Here is a 26094-nt window from a genome sequence, read left to right as displayed (position 1 = left end):
TTTTTTCTTCTTGGTGAGCTTGGGCAGAATTTTGTCCCTTTTGTTTATCCATTCAAAACACCAGCTCTTGATTTTATTTTTTTCTATTATTTTTTTAATATCTATGGTATTTATTTCCTCTCTGATCTTTATTATTTCCTTCCTTCTATGCATTTTAGGCTTTGTTTCTTCTTCTTTTTCTAATTCTTTTAGGTGGTAAGTTAGTTTATTTGAGATTTCTCTTGTTTTCTGAGGAAGACCTATATTGCTATAAACTTCCCTCTTATGACTGCATTTGCTGCGTCCCATAGATTTTATATGGTTGTATTTTCATTGTCATTTGTCTCAAGGTATTTTTAATTTCCTCTTTGATTTCATTGTTGACCCATTGGTTTTTTAATAGCATGTTGTTTAGTCTCCATGTAATCATTATTTTCTCATTTCTCTTTCTGTGGTTGATTTCTAGTTTCATGCCATTGTGGTCAGAAAAGATGCCTGAAATAATTTCTAACCTCTTAAATTTGTTGAGGCTTATTTTGTGTCTTAGTATGTGGTCTACCCTAGAGAATATTCCATGTGCACTTGAAAAGAATGTGTAGTCTGGTTATTTGGGGTGTAATGTTCTGAAAATATCAATTAAGTCTAACTGTTCTATTGTGTCATTTAAGATCTCTGTTGCCTTATTGATATTCTGTCATCTGTCCATTGACGTCTGTGAGGACTCTGTGAGCACACTGAGAATGAGGTTGCTCAGGTGGAGCCACGCCCCACCGTTTTACTAGTTTAGTAAAAGAAAAGAAATGTTCTTGCTTAGAAATGAAAAAGGAGAAAATGATTTTCATTATGCAAAGTATCCTTCTACAACCTTCAATTTTTTAAAGACTTAATAAACATATTATGAATTCCATATTTATTTATTCTTAATACATCAAGAAAAACTTGCCTAAATGTATTTTATTTTTCTCAAATAATATGATTATCAAGTATGATCTTCTATGCCTGTGTTTTTTCACTTGGAGAAAGAATTCTGATATATAGAAATATATCAGCTTCTTTGTCTTACCTGCAAACGTCAGAGGAAAAGAATTGCAATACCCGGGTCTTCTCAATGAAAGGTGGAAATGAGGCCGCATCTGTTTAAAAATCAGGCGAGTGGCAAGGGATTAGGTGAAATATGTGTCCTAGAAAAATCTAGAAATCTCAGTTCCAGCATAGTTAAGAGAAATAGAATACAAACTGTATATATAACATTAAAATTCTCCAGTAGCCACATTTTAAAAATAAAATAAGTATCAGGTATATTTTATCTAACCCACCATATCCAAAATATCATTTTAACATATAATCAATATAAAAACTAACAAATCTCAAGATCCAGTGTGTACTTACAGCCTATTTCATTTTTACTAGCCACATTTCAAGTGCTTAATTGTGACACATGGCTAGTAGCTACCGTATTCAACAAATCTATATACTATACACATTCACTGGTATCCATTCATATTAAATTTTCCTACTCCTTAAAAATAAATGAAAGTTTAAAAAAACAATGGCAAAACCACATGTTGTTAAAACTGTGATTGTGTTTGTTTTTTGAAATCCCCACCCTATCTGTAGAGTAGCACTTTTCTTACCATGATGTTCATTTAGAACTCCTGTTTGGTAAATGTTCTTCTTACTTTTAATAGTGATTCATTCATCTGCCCTAATGGCTGATTAATATTTTTTAAATCATTTATTGAAGTTCTCTCACTAAATAGAATTTCCTGAAAATGGTTGGAAAAATATACACATCAAACTAAAAAGGGCATTTGTTGAGTTTATTGACTCTCTACTCTGGTTATGATCCATGCACACACTGGATATAAGAAGAAATAGTTAGATAATTCCTCCATTTGCTCCACAAATCAATATTACCAAAATGAGCCACCACTGAATGTGTTTGTTCAAAACAGTAAGACCCATCCTTCAATTATGAAGACCACACTCTTTTTCTGGTAACTGCACTAACTTTGTGATCTTATTACATTTCACTTATACTCTTGTGATAAGGGAAATACAACAGATGATCACAGTGAACTGGCATTGAGAGAATGAGATATTAAAGATTAGCTTAAACTCCCCAAATAGGTCCCTGAATGGGCATTGCCTACAACTGCCTTCCCAACACCTTAGCCATAAAAGAAAAGAATACATTGAAAAGCTTTAAAAAATCATTTGAAATATCATTGAAGATTATGTCTTAATGACACCAGCAATTACCATGGGTCATGATCATAAGATAGCTGATATTAGCAGGGTTCTTTTTTAAATGCATTTGACTGTAAATCAGTACTTTCCTTTTCTGTCTCTTTAAGTTTGTTGAAGAAGGTAGAGGAAGTACTTCTAAATCATGGTTAACACTCCTTGGAACCTTTTCCATTTCATTAGTCTCTTTTCCCTAGTGCCATAACCAAAAATCTCTCTCACAGGGACGCCATCAGAGTCCTCTGGCCTGTTCAGTCTACCTCTGTTCCTAGTTTATTTTACATCTATTTTCTTCTTAGATACTTTTAACTTCATGCCTGATACTCATGTAGTTATGTTATTGTCATTAATAAATCCTCTACCTCGTTTTTTAAAACTTCTTTGCTTCTTAGTTTTGAACAAAAGTGTTTAATTTTTTTTCCTTAAACCCATAAAGACTCCTTTACTATTTAGGAGAAGCACAATATATTTCTCTCTGTATCTAAGGACACAGTATGAAGTTTATGGTTATGAAATTACTAGAGTTAGTGGTATTGGGACACTTGACAATTTATTGGCAGAAATGAACTACTTAGAAAGGAATTTCTTCACCCAATTCCATGACTCAAAGCACTACAAAGCAAACTCAACAGTGGTTTTTCTATTTTTTCTACAAGAGAGTATTAAAAAATTAAACATGCAAAACTCAGTAATACCTTTGGTAAAGTAAACATGCCCCATGTTTGCTTTTTATTCCCTACCTTTTACATAACTTTGTATTCAACATTTTTCATTTTCATTATATTACTTTCCTATGAAGTATTGCCTAACTAGCTTTGCAAGCATTATGTTCTGCTTCTGCTTTTTAGCAGCTGAGAGCTCACCTCCTGGTATTCAATTCCCATTGCTTTTTACAATCTTAATTCTTAAACTAATAGGCATATATATACTTCGCTTTACTTCAAGAAGAATAATAAGCTGGATCTAACCACACTTAAATCTAAGTACATAGTACTTTCTTTCTTCCTAAATCTAATTCAGAATGTTCATTTTGGCATACATTTTTCATGGTTAGTACACATGTAACCTTGTTTTTGTTGCTGTTGTTGTTCTTTTCTCTCTCTTTCTGACCATCTTCTTCAAAATAGATGGCTCTGCTTACAAGTTCACTGATTCTAACTCAGCCTGAAATCTTTGGAGGTATGTCTTACCTTTTGTAATTATCCTGATATTTTAATTCTTTTAATTTTAAATTATTATCTTTATAGTATTTACAAAAGATGTGAACAGTAACAACTACTCTAAGGTTTTCTAACCCTTTACTTCTGTGGTCAGGAAGGAGTTCATTAAATTTGTACAAAGCAAACGTTTCCCCAGAAATGCAGTAAAGGCTCATCCTCGATGGTTAATCTTGAGAAATTCCATCACATTAGAGAGACATTTACTAAGCCTACATAAGAACAGAGACTCTGAATTATGTTGCAGGGATACAAAGATAGGCAAATGCATACACTCAACCCCCAGAACATTGTAGGTATGGAGGTGGATTTGTGGGAGAAAGGAGTTGGTTTCACTGTGATTATTACCACAAAACATATATCCTTACCTGTACCATTAATCATGTCACAATAACTTGGCCAATAGGAGAGACGCCTTAGGAATAAAAAAAAAAGACAATGATATTCTTATTTCAAGGGCACCTTTCTCACATCACTTTGTCTATTATGATTCAGTACTTCTGCTAAAATAATAAATATTGATTAGACTAGATGTGACAAGCTAAGTTTAAGAAGTGTTCTAAATCATTTGATCCATGTTTTGTTTGAAGTTTCCATTTTGTTGAGTTAAATGAAGTGCCTGAAACCATTAAGTGATCAGATTATAAAATAAAAACTGCCAAATGTTGTTAGTTAGAAACAACATGGAACAGAAACAGTTCTGCAAAAAAGAAAATTGAGAAACATTTATCAGACACTTAGATCTTTTAGGGGAAAGTTTTTTTTTCCAATGGGATTATTTCATAATATGTTGCATTCAAACTGAATAGGAGGAAGACAGTAAATGGATAACTGATGTAAACTCAGTATGAGGGAGAAGAGGGGAGTGTGGAGGAGGAAAGAAAGAGAAGCAGATGTTGGATCAATAGAGATTGGAAACATAGATAATTTATACTTTTCCTTCTCTTTTAACTCTTGCATGAACTGGCATTTAAGTAGGACAGAGTTTATTAATTTATACTCTGGCATCTGCAAAAGATATATATATATATATATATATATATATATATATATATATATATATATATATATATATATATATTCAATATATATATATCTGGAAGCAATAAAAACAACAGTAGTGATAGTTTCTCTGCACACTCAGCCACTTTTTGGTGATGGAAAATGGGTTTTTCACACTCCTAACATACCATCCAGTAAGATGTCAAGGCAAGCTATTGTTTCTTTTTTAAACAGAATAAGCAATTAATCATGCTCAGTCTTGCCATGATCAGTTAAATTAACCTTGTCATAATCTTAAACTCTCCTCAAAACCTCTCTGTAATACTGAAATAGAAGAAATGCTCATTTTCCTCAATACAGAGATGTGATTCCCCTGAAGTGAGCATTTAGAAGTGTTTGTTTTCCTCCATTGGACTTTTCTATAAAAAATACGTGACTGTTGACTCTGTGGAAGAAAAAGGACTACACGAGTGAGCGTTTAACTGTTTTAAGCAATTTTTAGATAGGAACTCAGTGTGAGGCAAGGGTTACTTAATCAAAATATTTCATCTCTTGATTTTGATTACTTTATTCTTTGTCAGGAAATCACTGATCTAAAACTCATTTTAACTTTAAGGAGAAAAGATTTTCTCCCTTGCTATTTATTGGGGTTCTTCCTATTTTAGACGTATGATGAATTAGGTATACTCTGGATAAACAGGAAGGAGCTAGGGAAAAATAGGAAATCATGGCTATGTGAACATATCTCATTTTACTACTATTTCACAGGAGGCGTGCTCTTTATCTTCAAGTTGAATATGTCAATTTTAGAACTTGAAATACTAATTCCATTTTTGCATTGATAAAGGTTTCAAAAAGCTGAGTTATTAAAATAGAAAATTATTTCAAGAAAATTTTGAAAGGGAAGGTCATGAAAGCGTTGGCATGGATACATTGAGCTTCCACCTCATGGCACATTTAGTCACGTTACTGGAATGAGCAATTTTTATATTCCATGCTCAGTAAAAAAAAAAAAAAAAAAAAAAAAAAAAAAAAAAAAAAACACCCAGTAATATATACTTTTCAACCTGCTAGACACCAAGTTGATATGTTGATTTTCTTCCTTTTCATTTGTGGTTATGTAATTGTACGGGTGCTTGATAGTGCTGGTTATGCAGCAGAGATGGAAGTAGTCCCTTTAGATTTCTTTATGTGAGAGACCCTGTGCATAAAGGTCAACCCTCAAGTGGGGCTGATACTCAGCACCTATGCACTAGTATGACCAGTCGTCACAGCTAAAGGGTTAACGCCTGGCAGAACAGGAGTTTCTAGGGCTGAGATACAGGCAGGTCTGTTCCATAGGTTGGTGCCTGTGCCTTACCAGTTGGTAAATAAGTTTCTTGCCTGACTTAGAGTATCCTAGTGACACACACACACACACATACACATACACACTTTGCCTGGATACTTACTTTTTGCCTTTATATGTGTCAATTATGGCAACTTTGCTTATGTCATCTTTTCCATTGAAAACTTTATAAACTCCATCTGCAGTATTGTGGTACTGAAAAGATGCATACAAGAAAAAATTCCTTCTAGAACAAGCCATATTTTCCAAGTTATAAAATATGTAATTAACTCACCTTTGCATTTCTCAAACACTGGTTGTTTATAATTATTTCATGTGATTTGAAATATATACGCAATAAAGTTTAAAAATTATTGGTCTTTAACATTTTAAAAAGACAGAATATAAAAGGTGCCTAGAAATAAGTGCTAGATGCTGAGCAAAGGAAGAAAACAAATATAAGAAGCTGATGTGATCCAACTCTAGCACTCTTTGCCGTAATTAAGCCAGAAAGGCCATTTTGATCACTACTCCTATTATATTGAGGTGAGGGGATAGTGAACAAAACCTATGAGAACTGTGACAGATTTCTAGAAGTTTTCTCAACGTTATTATTTCTAATAAGTGGTTACTAAGGATTAGGTACACAGAATTAAAAACAGAATTAGGCAATAAAAGAATTCAGAGTATTTAGTTAAATACTAGTAACTGAATTTATTATCCCTTAATGCTTTCTTAATTGATATATAACCGTGCAATCCTAAAAAACCATCTACAGTAAAATAACAACAGTGAACTGGAGAATATAACTAATGTCACATACAGTGCCAAGTGAAATCATGGTCAAAATTTCAATTCACTAGTCAGATTATCCTATTTATAACTTGAAACATTAAGGTATAACTAAGTACATCACCAAGTTCACATTTTTCTTAATCTCCAAACTGCCATTTCATAACTTTTGTAGATTAGAGAAATTCTTTTCAACTAATTCTATGAAAATATGACATTGCTGGTGTATCAGTCTCATTGTGTGCAATTTTGGCTAGGTTTTAAATATTCATTACAACAAACTTGTAGGATGTCTAGAGAAGGAAGAATGACATGATGAATATATTTAACATAAATAAATAAAAATGTGGCATTAAACTTGATTTTTTTAGACAGGAAATCAAAACCAAAAACAGTGTTCAAAGCCTTACGCTTCAGCTTACAATCTAATTTTAGACAGTTGTATATTTATCAAAGAGTGGAAACTTGATTAAATGTCAGTTTCTTAATTTTAAATTAAATTGTTAAAAAAATTTTAATTGTTAAATGCAGATAAGTAAATTTTCCCAACCAGGAAAGCTAAATCCATGTGAGATGGAGACTTAAAAAACTTAGAATATGTATTCCCAGATCAGAAATAGGGTTAACACACTAAATGATAAAATTGTGAATTACCAATGTCATTATATTTATCCAATTAAAGTTAAACAATATTGACATTCATATTTGGTACTCACAGGGTAAAACACACCAACCGTAGTGGTAATAGGGTATGGAATCAAGCTCAAGAATGGATCCTTATAGCCCCATAATAGTTCTTTCAAAGTTCTCTTTTGAAACATAGAAGAGTTTGATTTTTTGATAAAGATATTGACTATTGTTTGAACAAATGCGCTTGGATAGAGATGGGGCACAGCCTATAAAAAAAAAAATCACTGTTTCAGACACCAATAGCCGTATTAGATTTTTAAGAAGAAATGGATAAATAGTACAATTAAGTTTAATAAAACAACTTCCAACTGTCTCTTTAAAATTACTGCAAAATCTTTCCAGGACTAAAAGTGTAATGTTTCTTCATCTCTGAATGATTACTTTTCTCTGTCTCGGTGTGAGCCACAGGAAGAAGATTTCAAAGTTATATCCTACTTTTTTAAAATGATACACTTTAAGTGGTCTTCTAATTCAGTTGATTATTACATGATTTTGTCATCTTCCCAAAGGGCTATAATTCAAAATAATGCCATAAGAACATATTTTCGTAAAAATGACAAAACAAATAATATCTAATGATAGTTCTAATCATGAGATTAATTACAGAGGATACTAGAGTATTTCAAAACCAGTAATTTCGCTGTTTGTCTACTCACTGCTACAGCCAGATTGAGAATAGTGAAAGTGTCACTCTCGGTTCCAACTGATAGTGAGGGTTCGAAGATGGCACCATTGGGCTGTAGGAAAGAGACGGTGTGGGTCTCAGAGTCCTGGGTTATATTTTCCTTGGCTAGATAACGAACTCTGAAAACAAAAGTAAATAAAATTCAAAATAATTGTTTCAAGTGAACATTAAGTCTCAAATGCCGTTCATTCATGCAACAAATAATTTTTGAGTGCATAGACTATGTCAGAAATTAGGCTAAACAAGCAGGTTAAAATGATATATAAGCAAATGCTGAGTTTCTGGCAAATCAGAGAAGGCGGGTTGGGGTGGGTGGGGAGGTGTCTCAGAGGTGCAGAGCAGGGGAGAAGGAATACGTGTTATTATAGGAGTTTACACAGAGTCTGTGGGAAAACACAGAACAGGTACAAACCCAGGCTTGGGATGGTTATGGTGGGGATAATGGACAAGATACAATTCCACATAAGTGGTCTGAATGACAAGGAGAAGTTTAGTTTGGTAAAGTAAGGTAGAAAATAGAATGTAGAAGATTAAGGGGTAAGAACATGGTGTAATTTTAGATATGCAACCATTTTTTTTTAACATCTGTATCGGAGTATAATTGCTTTACAATGGTGTCTTAGCTTCCGCTTTGTAAGTCAGAAAGAAAAACAAATACCGTATGCTAACACGTATATCTGCAATCATTTTACTATGGTTGGTTTACAGAGTTAGAGTAAGGAGAGTGGTGGAGATAAAGCCACTAAAATAAACAAGATCTCAAACACAAAAGGGTTGTGTCCTGTACTCAGATATTTAGCTTTTTATCCTGAGGCTCAGGAGGAGACAGCAGAGAGGTTGAAGGAAGGGAACAGTAAAAGCACGTTTTCTTATATTAGAAAGCCTGTTCAAAGTGCACAGCCTTTCCAGCATTATTTTTTCCTAATTTCCAGTATTTTAATGAGAAAGATAACTAATGGAATATAATTTCCACTTAAGAGATCAATTCCCCTCCATCTCTGCCTCATATATTGTATACTTATTAACTCTAAGCTCCTGGCTCTAAAATCTCTAGGCAAAGTACCAACTACTTTTTAGGAATGTGGTGAAGGGTTATATTATGGAAAAAAAAAATCTTTTGCAAGTACAAGATATTTACTGAGATGATATAAGGTAGACATTGCATTATCATATATTTGAATGTCTATTATTTGAGGCTACAGTAGTTATCTATTATTATCTAACTAAGATAAAGACTGAAAAAAACATGGGACTGAAATGTATAAAACATAACAAACCAAAAAAGCCACACATTTCAATCAGGTACAATACCTGTAGGGTAGGTATATGAGTGTTTTTTTATTCCCAGACACAGTGCCTGGTACTTGGTAAGTTCTCAACAAAAATTTTTGAATGAATAAATTAATTAATATCTCACATTAATATCTCAAAAGAGAATTCAAAAAAGATAGAAATATATTTTACTTTTAATATAATTTTTTCAAAGCTTTATTATTTACTTTTCTCTGAGTACTGTAGACATACAAAGAATATAAAAATCTGAAACAGCAGCCAGGACAGTCTATTAATAGTCAATTACTATTTTCTTTTAGATAATTGTATTTTAAACCCATATTACTACTATTAACATTTAAAATTAAAATACTATAATTTTCAGGAACACTTATGTGTATATAATAATTGAGATAACAGCAAAATAATTGTGACCCAATTCTAGTTTACTTAGTTGTACTTACAACACTATACCAGTAGATGGCACTCACTAAGAGAAAAAAAATCCTTTAAACTGAGGCCTGTGTTTAGAATGTACTTTTAAAAAGAGAACATAATAACTGAATTTTTGGTTTAAAAATTAGAGTATAAGGAATTTCCTGGTGGTCCAGCGGTTAGGACCCCACACTTCCACTGCCGGGGGCATGGGTTCTATCCGTGGTTGCAGAACTAAGATCCTGCATGCTGTGCAGGGTGCAGCCAAAAGGAAAAAAAAGAAGAATATATACAGGTTTTGGAAAGTTTTTTTGTTTTTTTTTTTTAATTTTTATTGGGGCATAGTTGATTTACAATGTTGTGTTAGTTGCAGGTGTACAGCAAAGTGAATTAGTTATACATATACATATATCCAATCTTTTTTATATTCTTTTTCTGTATAGGCCATTACAGAGTATTGGGTAGAGTTCCCTGTGCTATACAGTAGGTCCTTATTAGTTATCTGTTTTATATATAGTAGCGTGTATATGTCAATCCCAATTTCCCAATTTATCCCTCCCCCCCCACCCTACCCCCTGGTAACCATAAGTTTGTTTTCTACGTCTGTGACTCTATTTCTGTTGTGTAGATAAGTTCATTGTACCCTTTTTACAGATTCCACATATAAGTGATATCATATGATATTTGTCTTTCTCTGTCTGACTTACTTCACTCAGTATGACAATCTCTAGGTCCATCCATGTTTCTGCAAATGGCATTATTTCATTCTTTTTTATGGGTGAGTAATATTCAATTGTATATCTGTACCATATCTTCTTTATCCATTCCTCTGTTGATGGACATTTAGGTTGCTTCCATGTCCAAGCTATTGTAAAGAGTGCTGCAGTGAACACTGGGGTGCATGTATCTTTTTGAATTATGGTTTTCTACAGATATATGCCCAGGAGTGGGATTGCTGGATCATATGGTAGCTCTATTTTTAGTTTTTTAAGGAACCTCCATACTGTTCTCCATAGTGGCTGCACCAATTTACATTCCCAGCAACAGTGTAGGAGGGTTCCCTTTTCTCCACACCCTCTCTAACATTTATTGTTTGTAGATTTTTGATGGTGGCCAATCTGACAGGTGTGAGGCGATACCTCATTGTAGTTTTGATTTGCATTTCTCTAATTATTAGTGATGTTGAGTGTCTTTTCATGTATGTTTTAGCCATCTGTATGTCTTCTTTGGAGAAATGTCTATTTAGATCTTCTGCCCATTTTTTGATTGGGTTGTTGGTTTTGTTTTTATTTTTAATTGAGCTGCATGAGCTGTTTGTATATTTTGGAGATTAATCCCTTGTTGGTTGCTTCATTTGCAAATATTTTCCCATTCTGAAGGTTGTCTTTTCATTTTGTTTATGGTTTCCTTTGTTGTGCAAAAGTTTTTAAGTTCAATTAGGTCCCATTTGTTTATTTTTGTTTTTATTTTCGCTATTCTAGGAGGTGGATCAAAAAAGATATTGCTGCGATTTATGTCAAAGAGTGTTCTGCCTATGTTTTCCTCTAAGAGTTTTATAGTTTCTGGCTTTACATTTAGGTCTTTAATCCATTTTGAGTTTCTTTTTTCTTTTTTTCTTTTTTTTTTTTTTTAAGAAATTCACGTTCTTTTATTTATTTATTTATTTATTCATGACTGTGTTGAGTCCTCGCTTCCGTGCGAGGGCCTTCCCCAGCCGCGGCAAGCGGGGACCACTCCTCATCGCGGTGCGCGGGCCTCTCACCATCGCGGCCTCTCCTGCTGCGGAGCACAGGCTCCAGACGCGCAGGCTCAGCAATTGTGGCTCACGGGCCCAGTCGCTCCGCGGCATGTGGGATCCTCCCAGACCAGGGCTCGAACCCGTGTCCCCTGCATTGGCAGGCAGACTCTCAACCACTGCGCCACCAGGGAAGCCCTTGAGTTTATTTTTTTGTATGGTATTAGGGAGTGTTCTAATTCATTTGTTTACATGTAGCTGTCCAGTTTTCCCAACACCACTTATTGAAGAGACTGTCTTTTCTCCATTGTATATCCTTGCCTCCTTTGTCATAGATTAGGTGACCATAGGTGAGTGGGTTTATCTCTGGACTTTCTATCCTGTTCCGTTGATCTATATTTCTGTTTTGGTGCCAGTACCATACAGTTTTGATTACTGTAGCTTTGTAGTATAGTCTGAAGTCAAGGAGCCTGATTCCTCCAGCTCCATTTTTCTTTCTCAAGATTGCTTTGGTTATTCAAGATCTTTAGTGTTTCCATACAAATTGTAAAATTTGTATTAGTAAGGTCAAAGGGAGGAATCTGCCTCAGGTTTTGCCTTCTATGTACTCCTGCCAAAGCAAAGTAATTAAACAAACAAAAAAAAAGACTTATGTTGGATCTGAGAATATTCAGAAGGAGTTACCGGGTCTTCATAGAGATGGTGTAGGTTGGAATAATAATAATTAAGATCTCTATCCAGGTAATTTCATGCTTTGACCCATGTCACACCTTGTCAAAGTTTCATCAAGCTCACGTTAGCAGCCATTCTGTTTAAGGAAGGACATCCTCCTCCACTTCCAATTTCAACTGAGTTCAGGGTGTAATCGATGGGGAGGCAGGTTCACCTCAACACATGGAAGACTCTCAAATTATTAACTTTTTCTGAAATGTGACCAGTCATTTTCCCATCATTTAAGGCATGCAAACAGACACTAAGGACTCTGTTTTGTTGACATCATGAGAAAAGCTGACTCACAGTTGATCATAAATTCCTTTAATATTGTTATATGAATAGGAGTTTATTGTTTACATACTTTAGCTGCAAATCTAACTTCTCTTCTCCAATCCTCCCCATATTGCTTCTCCAAGTAAATCAGTTATACCTAACCCACCCCCTTTCATCCCTTAGAGAGATAGGTTAAAGCCTCTAAGAATAAAATTTATATTAAGTGTCACCTATGAGAGCAGGACTAGCACAGGATTCAATATTACGGTTATGTTTTCTGATACTCCAATTAATATCTTTAAAAGTAAAAACATAACCCCTTCCAAACAAATAAAAAATTAAACAAAAAACTTGATCAGTTCTCAAATTCTAACAAATATTCTCTTTTCTCACACATACTGAGTTCTCTCAGAGTATGATATTTATTTATTGACTGATTAATTTAACATTTACTCTATTGTGTTGTATAAAGTACCTATGTAATGCAAGCATGTACTGTCCTAAAATATCCATATTTCCAAATAACATGTGGTGTAGCCCACAGTCTCTGCAGAAGCATTGTGAGTAACCTGTGCCTTTACACTTTACAATCCATTTATGGCTGCTGTGAAAAGTGTGATAACAGCTGAAGAAAACAAAAATAAAGCTAAGTATGAAGACACTTTTCCAAACATACACAGCTTACAGTGGATCGCCAATGGAAAGTGTCAAATGACCACATTTGATGTAGTATCTCTAAAATGTAGACTCTTCAATAAAAAGCCAAAGGCACATAAAAATATATTTTAACTTTAAAATAACTTACAGTGATACTTTGCTTGTGTCTTACCAACGTGTTGCTGACAGTCAAAATTTTGGGATATAGATATAATATATAGGGATATATAAGAGCTACAAGCAAATCTCCGAAACCCATCAAGTTCAAATGTGAAAACAGAGAAAAGTTTTAACAATGGAGAATTTGCTATGGTGAACTCAAACAATATAATATAGAAAAATAGAAATATAATATAATATAATATATTATATTATATTAATTATATATATATAATATAATATAATTCTATATAATATAGAAAAAAGGCTTAGGTGTTAAACAAATTTTGACTTCCTCTTGCTCAGAAAATGCCGAAGTACTGTAAAGGTCCTTAATGTGACTGGCACAGCCCTTCGTAGCTAGATAGTGCCAATCCTGGCCAAGCCAGATTTATGACCTGTCTGGAAACAAAAAAATGTGAGCTGTACATCAGCAATGCCCGCCAAAAATGGGTTCTGACTCTCTTCCTCTCTTTGTCAGGACAGTTTTTTTTGTTTTTTTTTTTAACTGTTTTTGCAAACAGGGCGTAACAGGTACAAAATATTTTGTTGGAATGTTATTCTAGAAAACCCATCATGTAATGGCAAATATAGTCAGTGAATCTTTCTCTTTGACTGTGGTTAGTTTTGTTTTGTTTTTTTGAAAACTTTTACCCCAAAGGAAAAGAGCCAGAGGTGTACTGTTACTTATTTTTATCCATGACCTTCAGCGCTGCATCCAGAAATGAAGGCCCAAGATGGAGCTGCAGGAAGAGGAGGGAACCCAGTGAGATCAGAGACAGACTCCTCTGATTTTCAGTCTTTTCCTTGACGAGCTCACACCAGGCGGGATGGTCAAACATATTCTTGGCTGCCCAGTAGGGGTACAGTTTGGAGAGGCTGGAGGAGTGGCGGGATTGGGATGCGGACCCACCAGAGCCCCCATGAAACGTCCCCCCTGATAGGCCATACTGTTCTCACCCATGACCCGCTCACAGCTAAGCCAGGGCAGCTTTCCTGGACCAAAGGACTCCTGTTTGGAATTGAATGTCACCGTTGACAGTAAGGGCAACATGAGTGCTTGGGACCCTCCAATCGTCGGGAGGGAGATGGTGTTTTTGAGCACCAGGGTGAGCGTTTCTGTGAACATGAAGTCGGTGGTGCTGCTGACCCTGAACTCCATACAGCCAGGGAACTGGCCCATGCGTGCTTTCTCCTGGTTTCCAGGTAGAAGATCAGAGTTCCCCTGAAGAAAGGAAATGTCTCCAAAGACATCGTGCTGGCCATCCTTGACCATGTGAATGGTGTGGCAGAAGTCTCCAAGGGGAGGACTGATCATATCGGGAGACAAGACGCCCCTCGGTTTAAATTTCTTTCCTTTCTTATTATTGGCAGCTTTCGGGTAAATTGGGGTCTTGGCTGCCCTTCTGGAGTTTGAGAATGTCGATTTCGCAAAAACGGCCACCTTCTTTCCGGATGTTATTTTTCCCCAATATCCTGTTTGATAGGAACTGTCACATCATTTTTCTCAAGCAACCTCAGAAGTGGATCTGAGAGGAGATGGAGGTGTAGGAGACCTTCCTGGACACACAGCCGACTGGGGCTTTCTGGAGAGCCGGCTACATCCTCCAATCCCTGGCACAGCGTGGAGAAACCAGCGGTGCCAAGGATCCCAGCTGCTGTGGGCTCCACACAGGTGGATGTGCGGGACCCACCCCTCCCGAGGGCGCGCTCAGCCCCTGCCCATCACGCGCAGATCCAGCCAGGTCAGCCAGCACCTGCTCACAGCAGTATCTGCGCAGAGGCTGTGTGAAGGCTCCCAGGGCCGGGGTCTCCGGGCTCGCCCCCCGCTGCTTGGTCCCCACAGCTGCGCTCCCTGCCCTCTCAGGCCAGGATAGGAATATTTAAACAACCGTGCTTAGATTCTTATTAGGTCATGTGGGAATTCTAGATTTTCATAGGTACACGTCGTAGCTACAACTTTTTTTGGACCAAGATAATACTCACATAGGCTTTTGATAATAACGTAAGAACTATAGACCATGAAAAAATAAAAATATTTTCCAAGGTGAGGGTTTTTTTTGTTTGTTTTTGTAACAGTGAAAACCAAGCCGTCTTTGACAGAGTTGTGAATAGTCACAGATGGGCCTGGAGACAGGTGACGTGGGGATAATTACTAGGACGGAATAGACACCCAGGCGCTCGGCATGCGTGCCGCTCACAGGCATGCTCATGTGCTGCGGCAGCAGACATCACCCTCCCAGCTACTGTTATTTCATTATATTTGAGTGTGAGGAGTGTGAGTTGTCAATCCAGAAATATATTAATGAATGGAGAGGAAAGAAATTATATAATTATAGACCATCTGAAACAGATAAGAAAGTAAAACTATGAATTAGAAGAAATCATTACAAATATGAAATTTTGTGATAATACTTGATCATGGCATATAACTAGTTGTAATTATTCTTGAGGGAAAATCACACTTTTTTTTTTTAAACATCTTTATTGAAGTATAATTGCTTCACAATGGTGTGCTAGTTTCTGCTTTATAACAAAGTGAATCAGCTACACATATACACACGTTCCCATATCTCCTCCCTCCCGCATCTCCCTCCCTCCCACCCTCCCCATCCCACCCCCCCAAGGCGGTCACAAAGCACAGAGCTGATCTCCCTGTGCTATGTGCCTGCTTCCCACTAGCTATCTATTTTACATTTGGTAGTGTATATATGTCCATGACACTCTCTCACCCTGTCACATCTCACCCCTCCCCCTCCCCATATCCTCAAGTCCATTCGTTAGTAGGTCTGTATCTTTATTCCCATCTTGCCACTAGGTTCTTCATGACCTTTTTTTTTCCCCTTAGATTCCATATATATGTGTTAGCATACTGGCATACTGTATTTGTTTTTCTCTTTCTGACTTGCTTCACTCTGTATGACACACTCTAACTCCATCCACCTCATTACAAATACCTCCATTTCATTTCTTTTTATGGCTGAGTAATATTCCATTGTATATATGTGCCACATCTTCTTTATCCATTCATCCGATGGTGGACACTTAGGTTGCTTCCATGTCCTGGCTATTGTAAATAGAGCTGCAATGAACATTTTGGTACATGACTCTTTTTGAATTATGGTTTTCTCAGGGTATATGCCCAGTAGTGGGATTGCTGGGTTGTATGGTAGTTCTATTTTTAGTTTTTTAAGGAACCTCCATACTGTTCTCCATAGTGGCTGTATCAATTTACATTCCCACCAACAGTGCAAGAGGGTTCCCTTTCCTCCACACCCTCTCCAGCATTTATTGTTTGTAGATTTTTTGATGATGGCCATTCTGACTGGTGTGAGTTGATACCTCATTGTAGTTTTGATTTGCATTTCTCTAATGATTAATGATGTTGAGCATTCTTTCATGTGTCTGTTGGCCATCTGTATATCTTCTTTGGAGAAATGTCTATTTAGGTCTTCTGCCCATTTTTGGATTGGGTTGTTTGTTTTTTTGTTATTGAGCTGCATGAGCTGCTTGTAAATCTTGGAGATTAATCCTTTGTCAGTTGCTTCATTTGCAAATATTTTCTCCCATTCTGAGGGTTGTCTTTTGGTCTTGTTTATGGTTTCCTTTGCTGTGCAAAAGCTTTTAAGTTTCATTAGGTCCCATTTGATTATTTGTGTTTTTATTTCCATTTTTCTAGGAGGTGGGTCAAAAAGGATCTTGCTGTGATTTATGTCATAGAGTGTTCTGCCTATGTTTTCCTCTAAGAGTTTGATAGTGTCTGCCCTTACACTTAGGTCTTTAATCCATTTTGAGTTTATTTTTGTGTATGGTGTCAGGGAGTGTTCTAATTTCATACTTTTACATGTACCTGTCCAATTTTCCCAGCACCACTTATTGAAGAGGCTGTCTTTTCTCCACTGTATATGCTTGCCTCCTTTATCAAAGATAAGGTGACCATATGTGCGTGGGTTTATCTCTGGGCTTTCTATCCTGTTCCATTGATCTATATTTCTGTTTTTGTGCCAGTACCAAACTGTCTTGATTACTGTAGCTTTGTTAATACAGTCTGAAGTCAGGGAGCCTGATTCCTCCAGCTCCATTTTTCGTTCTCAAGATTGCTTTCGCTATTTGGGGTCTTTTGTGTCTCCATACAAATTGTGAAATTTTTTGTTCTAGTTCTGTGAAAAATGCCAGTGGTAGTTTGATAGGGATTGCATTGAATCTGTAGATTGCTTTGGGTAGTAGAGTCATTTTCACAATGTTGATTCTTCCAATCCAAGAACATGGTATATCTCTCCATCTATTTGTATCATCTTTAATTTCTTTCATCAGTGTCCTATAATTTTCTGCATACAGGTCTTTTGTCTCCTTAGGTAGGTTTATTCCTAGATATTTTATTCTTTTTGTTGCAATGGTAAACGGGAGTGTTTTCTTAATTTCACTTTCAGATTTCTCGTCATTAGTGTATAGGAATGCAAGAGATTTCTGTGCATTAATTTTGTATCCTGCTACTTTACCAAATTCATTGATTAGCTCTAGTAGTTTTCTGGTAGCAGTTTTAGGATTCTCTATGTATAGTATCATGTCATCTGCAAACAGTGACAGCTTTACTTCTTCTTTTCCGATTTGGATTCCTTTTATTTCTTTGTCTTCTCTGATTGCTGTGGCTAACACTTCCAAAACTATGTTGAATAATAGTGGTGAGAGTGGGCAACCTTGTCTTGTTCCTGATCTTAGTGGAAATGGTTTCAGTTTTTCACCATTGAGGACAATGTTGGCTGTGGGTTTGTCATATATGGCCTTTATTATGTTGAGGAAAGTTCCCTCTATGCCTACTTTCTGCAGGGCTTTTATCATAAATGGGTGTTGAATTTTGTCGGACGATTTCTCTGCATCTATTGAGATGATCATATGGTTTTTCTCCTTCAATTTGTTAATATGATGTATCACGTTGATTGATTTGCATATATTGAAGAATCCTTGCTTTCCTGGGATAAACCCCACTTGATCATGGTGTATGATCCTTTTAATGTGCTGTTGGATTCTGTTTGCTAGTATTTTGTTGAGGATTTTTTGCATCTATGTTCATCAGTGATATTGGCCTGTAGTTTTCTTTCTTTGTGACATCTTTGTCTGGTTTTGGTATCAGGGTGATGGTGGCCTCGTAGAATGAGTTGGGGAGTGTTCCTCCCTCTGCAGTATTTTGGAAGAGTTTGAGAAGGATAGGTGTTAGCTCTTCTCTAAATGTTTGATAGAATTCGCCTGTGAAGCCATCTGGTCCTGGGCTTTTGTTTGTTGGAAGATTTTTAATCACAGTTTCAATTTCAGTGCTTGTGATTGGTCTGTTCATATTTTCTATTTCTTCCTGGTTCAGTCTCGGCAGTTTGTGCATTTCTAAGAATCTGTCCATTTCTTCCAGGTTGTCCATTTTATTGGCATAGAGTTGCTTGTGGTAATCTCTCATGATCGTTTGTATTTCTGCAGTGTCAGTGGTTACTTCTCCTTTTTCATTTCTAATTTTATTGATCTGAGTCTTCTCCCTTTTTCTCTTGATGAGTCTGGCTAATGGTTTATCAATTTTGTTTATCTTCTCAAAGAACCAGCTTTTAGTTTCATTGATTTTGCTATTGTTTCCTTCATTTCTTTTTCATTTATTTCTGACCTGATCTTTATGATTTCTTTCCTTCTGCTATCTTTGGAGTTTTTTTGCTCTTCTTTCTCCAATTGCTTTAGGTGCAAGGTTAGGTTGTTTATTCGAGATGTTTCCTGTTTCTTGATGTAGGCTTGTATTGCTATAAACTTCCCTCTTAGAACTGCTTTTGCTGCATCCCATAGGTTTTCGGTCGTCGTGTCTCCATTGTCATTTGTTTCTAGGTATTTTTTGATTTCCCCTTTGATTTCTTCAGTGATCACTTTGTTATTAAGTAGTGTATTGTGTAGCCTCCATGTGTTTGTATTTTTTACAGATCTTTTCCTGTAATTGATATCTAGTCTCATAGCGTTGTGGTCGCAAAAGATACTTGATACGATTTCAATTTTCTTAAATTTACCAAGGCTTGATTTGTGACCCAAGATATGATCTATCCTGGAGAATGTTCCATGAGCACTTGAGAAAAATGTGTATTCTGTTGTTTTTGGGTGGAATGTCCTATAAATATCAATTAAGTCCATCTTGTTTAATGTATCATTTAAAGCTTGTGTTTCCTTATTTATTTTCATTTTGGATGATCTGTCCATTGGTGAAAGTGGGGTGTTAAAGTCCCCTACTATGATTGTGTTGCTGTCGATTTCCCCTTTTATGGCTGTTAGTATTTGCCTTATGTATTGAGGTGCTCCTATGTTGGGTGCATAAATATTTACAATTGTTATACCTTCCTCTTGGATTGACTCCTTGATCATTATATAGTGTCCTTCTTTGTCTCTTGTAATAGTCTTTATTTTAAAGTCTATTTTGTCTGATATGAGCATTGCTACTCCAGCTTTCTTTTGATTTCCATTTGCATGGAATATCTTTTTCCATCCCCTCACTTTCAGTCTGTATGTGTCTCTAGGTCTGAAGTGGGTCTCTTGTAGACAGCATATATATGGGTCTTGTTTTTGTATCCATTCAGCCAGCCTGTGTCTTTTGGTGGGAGCATTTAATCCATTTACATTCAAGGTAATTATCGATATGTATGTTCCTATTCCCATTTTCTTAAATGTTTTGGGTTTGTTATTGTAGGTGTTTTCCTTCTCTTGTGTTTCTTGCCTAGAGAAGTTCCTTTAGCATTTGTTGTAAAGCTGGTTTGGTGGTGCTGAACTCTCTCAGCTTTTGCTTGTCTGTAAAGGTTTTAATTTCTCCATCACATCTGAATGAGATCCTTGCTGGGTAGAGTAACCTTGGTTGTAGGTTTTTCTCCTTCATGACTTTAAGTATATCCTGCCACTCCCTTCTGGCTTGCAGAGTTTCTGCTGAAAGATCAGCTGTTAACCTTATGGGGATTCCCTTGTGTGTTATTTGTTGTTTTTCCCTTGCTGCTTTTAATATGTTTTCTTTATATTTAATTTTTGATAGTTTGATTAATATGTGTCTTGGCGTGTTTCTCCTTGGATTTATCCTGTATGGGACTCTCTGTGCTTCCAGGACTTGATTAACTATTTCCTTTCCCATATTAGGGAAGTTTTCAACTATAATCTCTTCAAATATTTTCTCAGTCCCTTTCTTTTTTCTCTTCTTCTTCTGGGACCCCTATAATTCGAATGTTGGTGCGTTTATTGTTGTCCCAGAGGTCTCTGAGACTGTCCTCAGTTCTTTTCATTCTTTTTTCTTTATTCTGTTCTGCAGCAGTGAATTCCACCATTCTGTCTTCCAGGTCACTTATCCGTTCTTCTGCCTCAGTTATTCTGCTATTGATCCCGTCTAGAGTATTTTTAATTTCATTTATTGTGTTTTTCATCATTGCTTGGTTCCTCTTTAGTTCTACATCCTTGTTAAATGTTTCTTGCATTTTGTCTATTCTATTTCCAAGATTTTGGATCATCTTTACTATCATTATTCTGAATTCTTTTTCAGGTAGACTGCCTATTTCCTCTTCATTTGTTAGGTCTGGTGTGTTTTGACCCTGCTCCTTCACCTGCTGTGTGGTTTTTTGTCTTCTCATTTTGCTTATCTTACTGTGTTTGGTGTCTCCTTTTCACAGGCTGCAGGTTCGTAGTTCCCGTTGTTTTTGGTATCTGTCCCCAGTGGCTAAGGTTGGTTCAGTGGGTTGTGTAGGCTTCCTGGTGGAGGGGACTAGTGCCTGTGTTCTGGTGGATGAGGTTGGATCTTGTCTTTCTGGTGGGCACGTCCACGTCTGGTGGTGTGTTTTGGGGTGTCTGTGGCCTTATTAAGTTTTTAGGCAGCCTCTCTTCTAATGGATGGGGCTGTGTTCCTGTCTTGCTAGTTGTTTGGCATAGGGTGTCCAGCACTGTAGCTTGCTGGTCGTTGAGTGAAGCTGGGTCTTGATGTTGAGATGGAGATCTCTGAGAGATTTTCGCCATTTGGTATTATGTGGAGCTGGGAGGTCTCTTGTGGACCAGTGTCCTGAAGTTGGCTCTCCCACCTCAGAGGCACAGCCCTGATGCCTGGCTGGAGCACCAAGAGCCTTTCATCCACATGGCTCAGAATAAAAGGGAGAAGAAAATAGAAAGAAAGAAAGAAAGAGGATAAAATAAAATAAAATAAAGCTATTATAATAAAAAATATGAAAAAAATTTATTAAGAATAAATGTATTCAGAAAAAATTTTTTTTCTAATTTTTAAAAATAGATTTAGTAATTTTTTATAGTAAAAAATAAGAAAAAAAATTAAGAAAAAATTTATTAAGAAAAAATTTTTTTTAATTTTTTAAAATAAAAAATATGAAAAAACTTATTAAAAATTTTTTTTTAATTTCTAAAAATAGAAAATAAGGAAAAAATTATTAAGAAAACATTTATTAGGAAAAAAAATTTTTTTAAGTAAAAAAAAAAGCCAACACGGACGGACCTAACCCTAGGACTAATGGTGAAAGCAAAGCTATACAGACAAAATCTCACCCAGAAGCACACACATATACACTCACAAAAAAAGGAAAAGGGGAAAAATTAATATATCCTGCTCCCAAAGTCCACCTCTTGAATTTGGGATGATTCGTTGTCTATTCAGGTATTCAATAGATGCAGGCACATCAAGTTGTTTGTGGAGCTTTAATCCGCTGCTCCTGAGGCTGCTGGGAGAGATTTCCCTTTCTCTTCTTTGTTCATACAGCTCCTGGGGTTCAGCTTTGGATTTGGACCCGCCTCTGCGTGTAGGTCGCCTGAGGGCGTCTATTCCCCGCTCAGACAGGACGGGGTTAAAGAAGCAGCTGCTTCGGGGGCTCTGGCTCACTCAGGCGGGGGGGAGGGATGGGCACGGATGCGGGACGAGCCTGTGGCGGCAGAGGCCGGCGTGACGTTGCAGCCGCCTGAGGCGCGCCGTGCGTTCTCCTGGGGAAGTTGTCCCCGGATCACGGGACCCTGGCCGTGGCGGGCTGCACAGGCTCCCGGGAGGGGCGGTGTGGAGAGTGACCTGTGCTCGCACACAGGCTTCTTGGTGGCGGCAGCAGCAACCTTAGCGTCTCCTGCCTGTCTCTGGGGTCCGCGCTGATAGCCGCGGCTCGCGCCAGTCTCTGGAGTTCTTTTAGGCGGCGCTCTGAATCCCCTCTCCTTGCGCGCCGCGAAACAAAGAGGCAAGAAAAAGTCTCTTGCCTCTTCGGCAGCTGCAGACTTTTTCCTGGACTCCCTCCTGGCTAGCACTGAAGCCCGAGCCTCAGCTCCCAGCCCCCGCCCGCCCCGGCGGCTGAGCAGACAAGCCTCTCGGGCTGGTGAGTGCTACTCGGCACCGATCCTCCGTGCGGGAATCTCTCCGCTTTGCCCTCCGCGCCCCTGTGGCTGTGCTCTCCTCCGTGGCTCCGAAGCTTCCCCCCTCTGCCACCCACAGTCTCTGCCCACAAAGGGGCTTCCTAGTGTGTGGAAACCTTTCCTCCTTCACATCTCCCTCCCACTGGTGCAGGTCCCGTCCCTATTCTTTTGTTTCTGTTATTTCTTTTTTCTTTTGCCCTACCCAAGTACGTGGGGAGTTTCTTGCCTTTTGGGAGGTCTGACGTCTTCTGCCAGCGTTCAGTGGACGTTCTGTAGGAGCAGTTCCACGTGTAGATGTATTTCTACTGTATCTGTGGGAAGGAAGGTGATCTCCGCGTCTTACTCTTCTGCCATCTTGCCCCTCCTCCCACACATTTTTATAACAAATCATACAGCAGGACTTAACTCTGTTCCCATATGGGCACCATAAATGTATTTCTAATCCTTGGTTAAGTTTAGTGTCTTTAGCACCTCAGTCTCTATTTTTCTTACTTTAATAGTTAGAAAAGACACATAGTCTATAACTTAGATAGGAGAAAATGGACACAAAAATCTTAGAGTTACCAGTCCCTAGGTATGTGTGAACTTGGTAAATCACTTCATATCCCCTGGAATGAGTTTTCAAAATTTACAAAATGAAAGGTTCTGGCTAATTATTTCCCCCTAGTGCTAATGTCTAAGATTCTATTCAAAAGTGTGTTAAACTATTAAGGAATGTAGATAAAGGTATAGCTTATTCAGTCTCAGTACTGGAGAAAATATAAGAATGAAACTACTGGATGAATAAAAACACCCTTAAGACCTGGAAAATAGTTTGAATAAAAATCCTTAGTGGTATTGTAATTACGTAAAATCAGTTTAAGGTTGTTCTCAAATTTGAGTGTGTATTGCAGTCCCCCAGAGTACTTGTAAAACTCATTACTGGGGTCTAAACCAAGAGTCTCTGATTCATTTGGTCTAAGGAGGGGCCTGAGAATTTGCATTTCTACTTAGTTCCCGGAGATGCTGATGTTGCTGGTTCGGGAGCCGCCCTTGGAGAACCACTCGTATAACCTACACTTCCAATTTTAGGATTTTAAAGTGTTCTGGCTTTAAAACTTTGATAGATGGTTTTTTATTTAGCATGCATATTTTAGAGTTGTTTTTTAAATTCTATTTTTTATTATTATTTTTTAATATTTATTTTATATTGGAGCATAGCTGATTAACAATGTTGTGTTAGTTTCAGATGTACAGCAAAGTGATTGATATATATGTATATATTTACACACACACACACACACACACACGTATCTATCCTTTTTCAAATTCTTTTCCCATTTGGGTTATTACATAGTATGGAGCAGAGTTCCTTGTGCTGTACAGTAGTTCCTTGTTTATTTTAAATATAGCAGTGTGGATAGATTGGGAGTTTGGCATTGACATGTACACACTGCTAGAGTTGTTGAGAATATATGCCACAAGTGTAAAACACCTGTAACTGCTTAAATGTAGAGCAGTTAATTGATGCTGGTAAATTCATAATAAAATCTGTATTTCTTATAATCATTAAATCCTTAGATTAGGGTTTTATATAGGCAGAAACAGAATATTTCAATATATATCAATGGCAAGAAAATAATAAGTACATTTCAATACAATGGCAGTTGTCAAGTGGAAGCTTTTTCAGAAATGCATATGGTCAAGGAAAGAATGCCACTTTTTATGGGGACTCGCTCACCTGTACGTGTAAGGACCTCTTTGCTTAACTTTAATTTTGCTGCTGTTAACTGCCACCTCCTCTGGATTCTGCACATCAAAGATCCAAACCTGTCTGTAAACCTCTGCACCTGTTTTAACCCAACTTTTAAAAGCTATTGTACCTTCTTCAAGGACAGCTTCCTATGAAAAAGAAAACAAGTTTGGGTTATTTACTTGTAGTCAATATGGGCACTCGTGGCAGTTGAAAACCTTTAGTTAGTCAGCTAAAGGAATAAGCTCAAGTACGTTGCTCATGAGAACCTTTGCAGCCTGCCACACGCTTGCAACAGAAATGTTTTCAACACGTTATGATAGCAATCTCTTAGTTAACCTTTTACAAAGAGAATCAGTGTGTAATATTGTAGACATGTCTGTCGATTGTAAGGGCAGCCATTGGCAAGCTTTAGAGTGACCCTATGGCAATATTGCGACAGTTCATGACACAATTTATTAAGCAAATTTTATTAAACTTTTTCCAAAAAATTCTTATCAGGTCAAACATTAACCTCGCCTCTGCCTTCAGTGAGTTAGACTGAGGAGGCAGAACAGAAAAACTGAGAGAAAAATGTAGTGGTATTGGAAGCTTTTTCATTTTCTTCAAATCTTGGACACTTCCAGGGAAGATGATCACTTAACATTTGTCAAACTAAGAAAAACACAAATTTGGCTTCTCCACTTCAAAACCCTGCTCAATGAGACTTTCCTAACTCTCAGTACATTTGCAGAAATCTATTAGTACATGTTTCCAAAAATTACAGCAGTCTGATTCGTTACTATTAGGTTACTACATTTTAGATAAAAGGGTGAAAAAAGGACATGTCCTATTATTCTTTTGTGAAATCCATTAAAAATCTTTGATGCTCCTTGTAGTAAAGATAGATACATAGAAAAAATACCAATGGCAGAATCAGAAAGCCCTACATTAGAAATTGGCTCCTGTGCTTTAGGAACTGGGACTGAGTAGAAAGTCACCAGGTCCCTTGGGTCAATTTCAGTATCTGTAAAACAAGGGAATTATAGATGGGCTCGTGGTTTCCTTCCAAGTCTTTCACTCTCTGAGCAGGAAACCTATGAAGCTCTAATAGCTAACGCAGACAAAGGTGACTTTGTAGCAGGCAGTGTTTCCAAGTAAGTACCTTGGGAGGAATGCCCAGGTGTAAAGTTCCAACTTACCTTAGTGCTAGAGGAAGAGAGAGAAAAGTATTTCACGCAAAATGAGCCTAACAAGACCCATGAATACAGGGACAGTCTGACCTGTTTGTTTCCTTCACCTGCAAGCATCCATTCATAGAATGATGGATCAGGAAAAGACATTGAACATTAGCACATTTTCTAGGAGAGTGTGCTGAGGCTCTGAGAAACCAGGTGTCTGGCCCAAGGGTAACCGAGGCAAATACCTAGAAGTAGAATCATGACGAGGATCCTAGTCTCTGACCCTTAGGCTGGTCCTCTTTTACACCGTGTTTTTACTATTTTTTGTTCCTGTCACCTCTGCACTTAGTTGGTAGAAGTCAAATTAAGTTTCATATCTTCAGGAAACTTTACTTATTACTTAATGCAGAGAATAAGGGAATTCCTTAGAGAAGAACAGGGCATCAGCTAAAATGCCTTTACAAAATCCTGTGCTGTTGCAATCCTTTTACACTGGGTACATTGGAGCTGCTAAAGTGATGCTAGATCTTACTTTTTTACAACCAATTATCCTTAAAAAATGCTTTACTGCTCCTAAAAATCTTATTTCCATAGTAAGCTGAAAATTAAGATAATGTTGCACATAGATAAAGTATTA

General features: G+C 37.1%; 2 protein-coding genes across 2 annotated transcripts in view; both read right to left on the bottom strand.

Annotated features, from left to right (window-relative positions):
* Positions 1-26094, bottom strand: part of LOC137768420 (platelet glycoprotein 4-like) — a 66160-nt gene that overhangs the window by 11154 nt on the left and 28912 nt on the right. The window contains exons 3-8 of the mRNA XM_068549931.1: positions 24286-24446; positions 7911-8058; positions 7281-7460; positions 5897-5988; positions 3812-3858; positions 1043-1112 (exon numbers count right to left, since the gene is read on the bottom strand). Coding sequence (XP_068406032.1) covers positions 1043-1112; positions 3812-3858; positions 5897-5988; positions 7281-7460; positions 7911-8058; positions 24286-24446 — 698 coding nt within the window. The remainder of the gene's footprint in view (positions 1-1042; positions 1113-3811; positions 3859-5896; positions 5989-7280; positions 7461-7910; positions 8059-24285; positions 24447-26094) is intronic.
* LOC137768699 (cdc42 effector protein 3-like) lies at positions 13868-15391 on the bottom strand. Its single transcript, XM_068550277.1, is given in 3 exon segments — positions 13868-14130; positions 14133-14660; positions 15271-15391. Coding segments are annotated over 3 exon segments (912 nt in total).

The sequence above is a fragment of the Eschrichtius robustus genome, chromosome 8, assembly GCF_028021215.1.
Source record: "Eschrichtius robustus isolate mEscRob2 chromosome 8, mEscRob2.pri, whole genome shotgun sequence".
Lineage (NCBI taxonomy): Eukaryota > Metazoa > Chordata > Mammalia > Artiodactyla > Eschrichtiidae > Eschrichtius > Eschrichtius robustus.
Note: the sequence above shows the minus strand (reverse complement) of the source record. Positions and strands in the feature narration are given on the sequence as shown.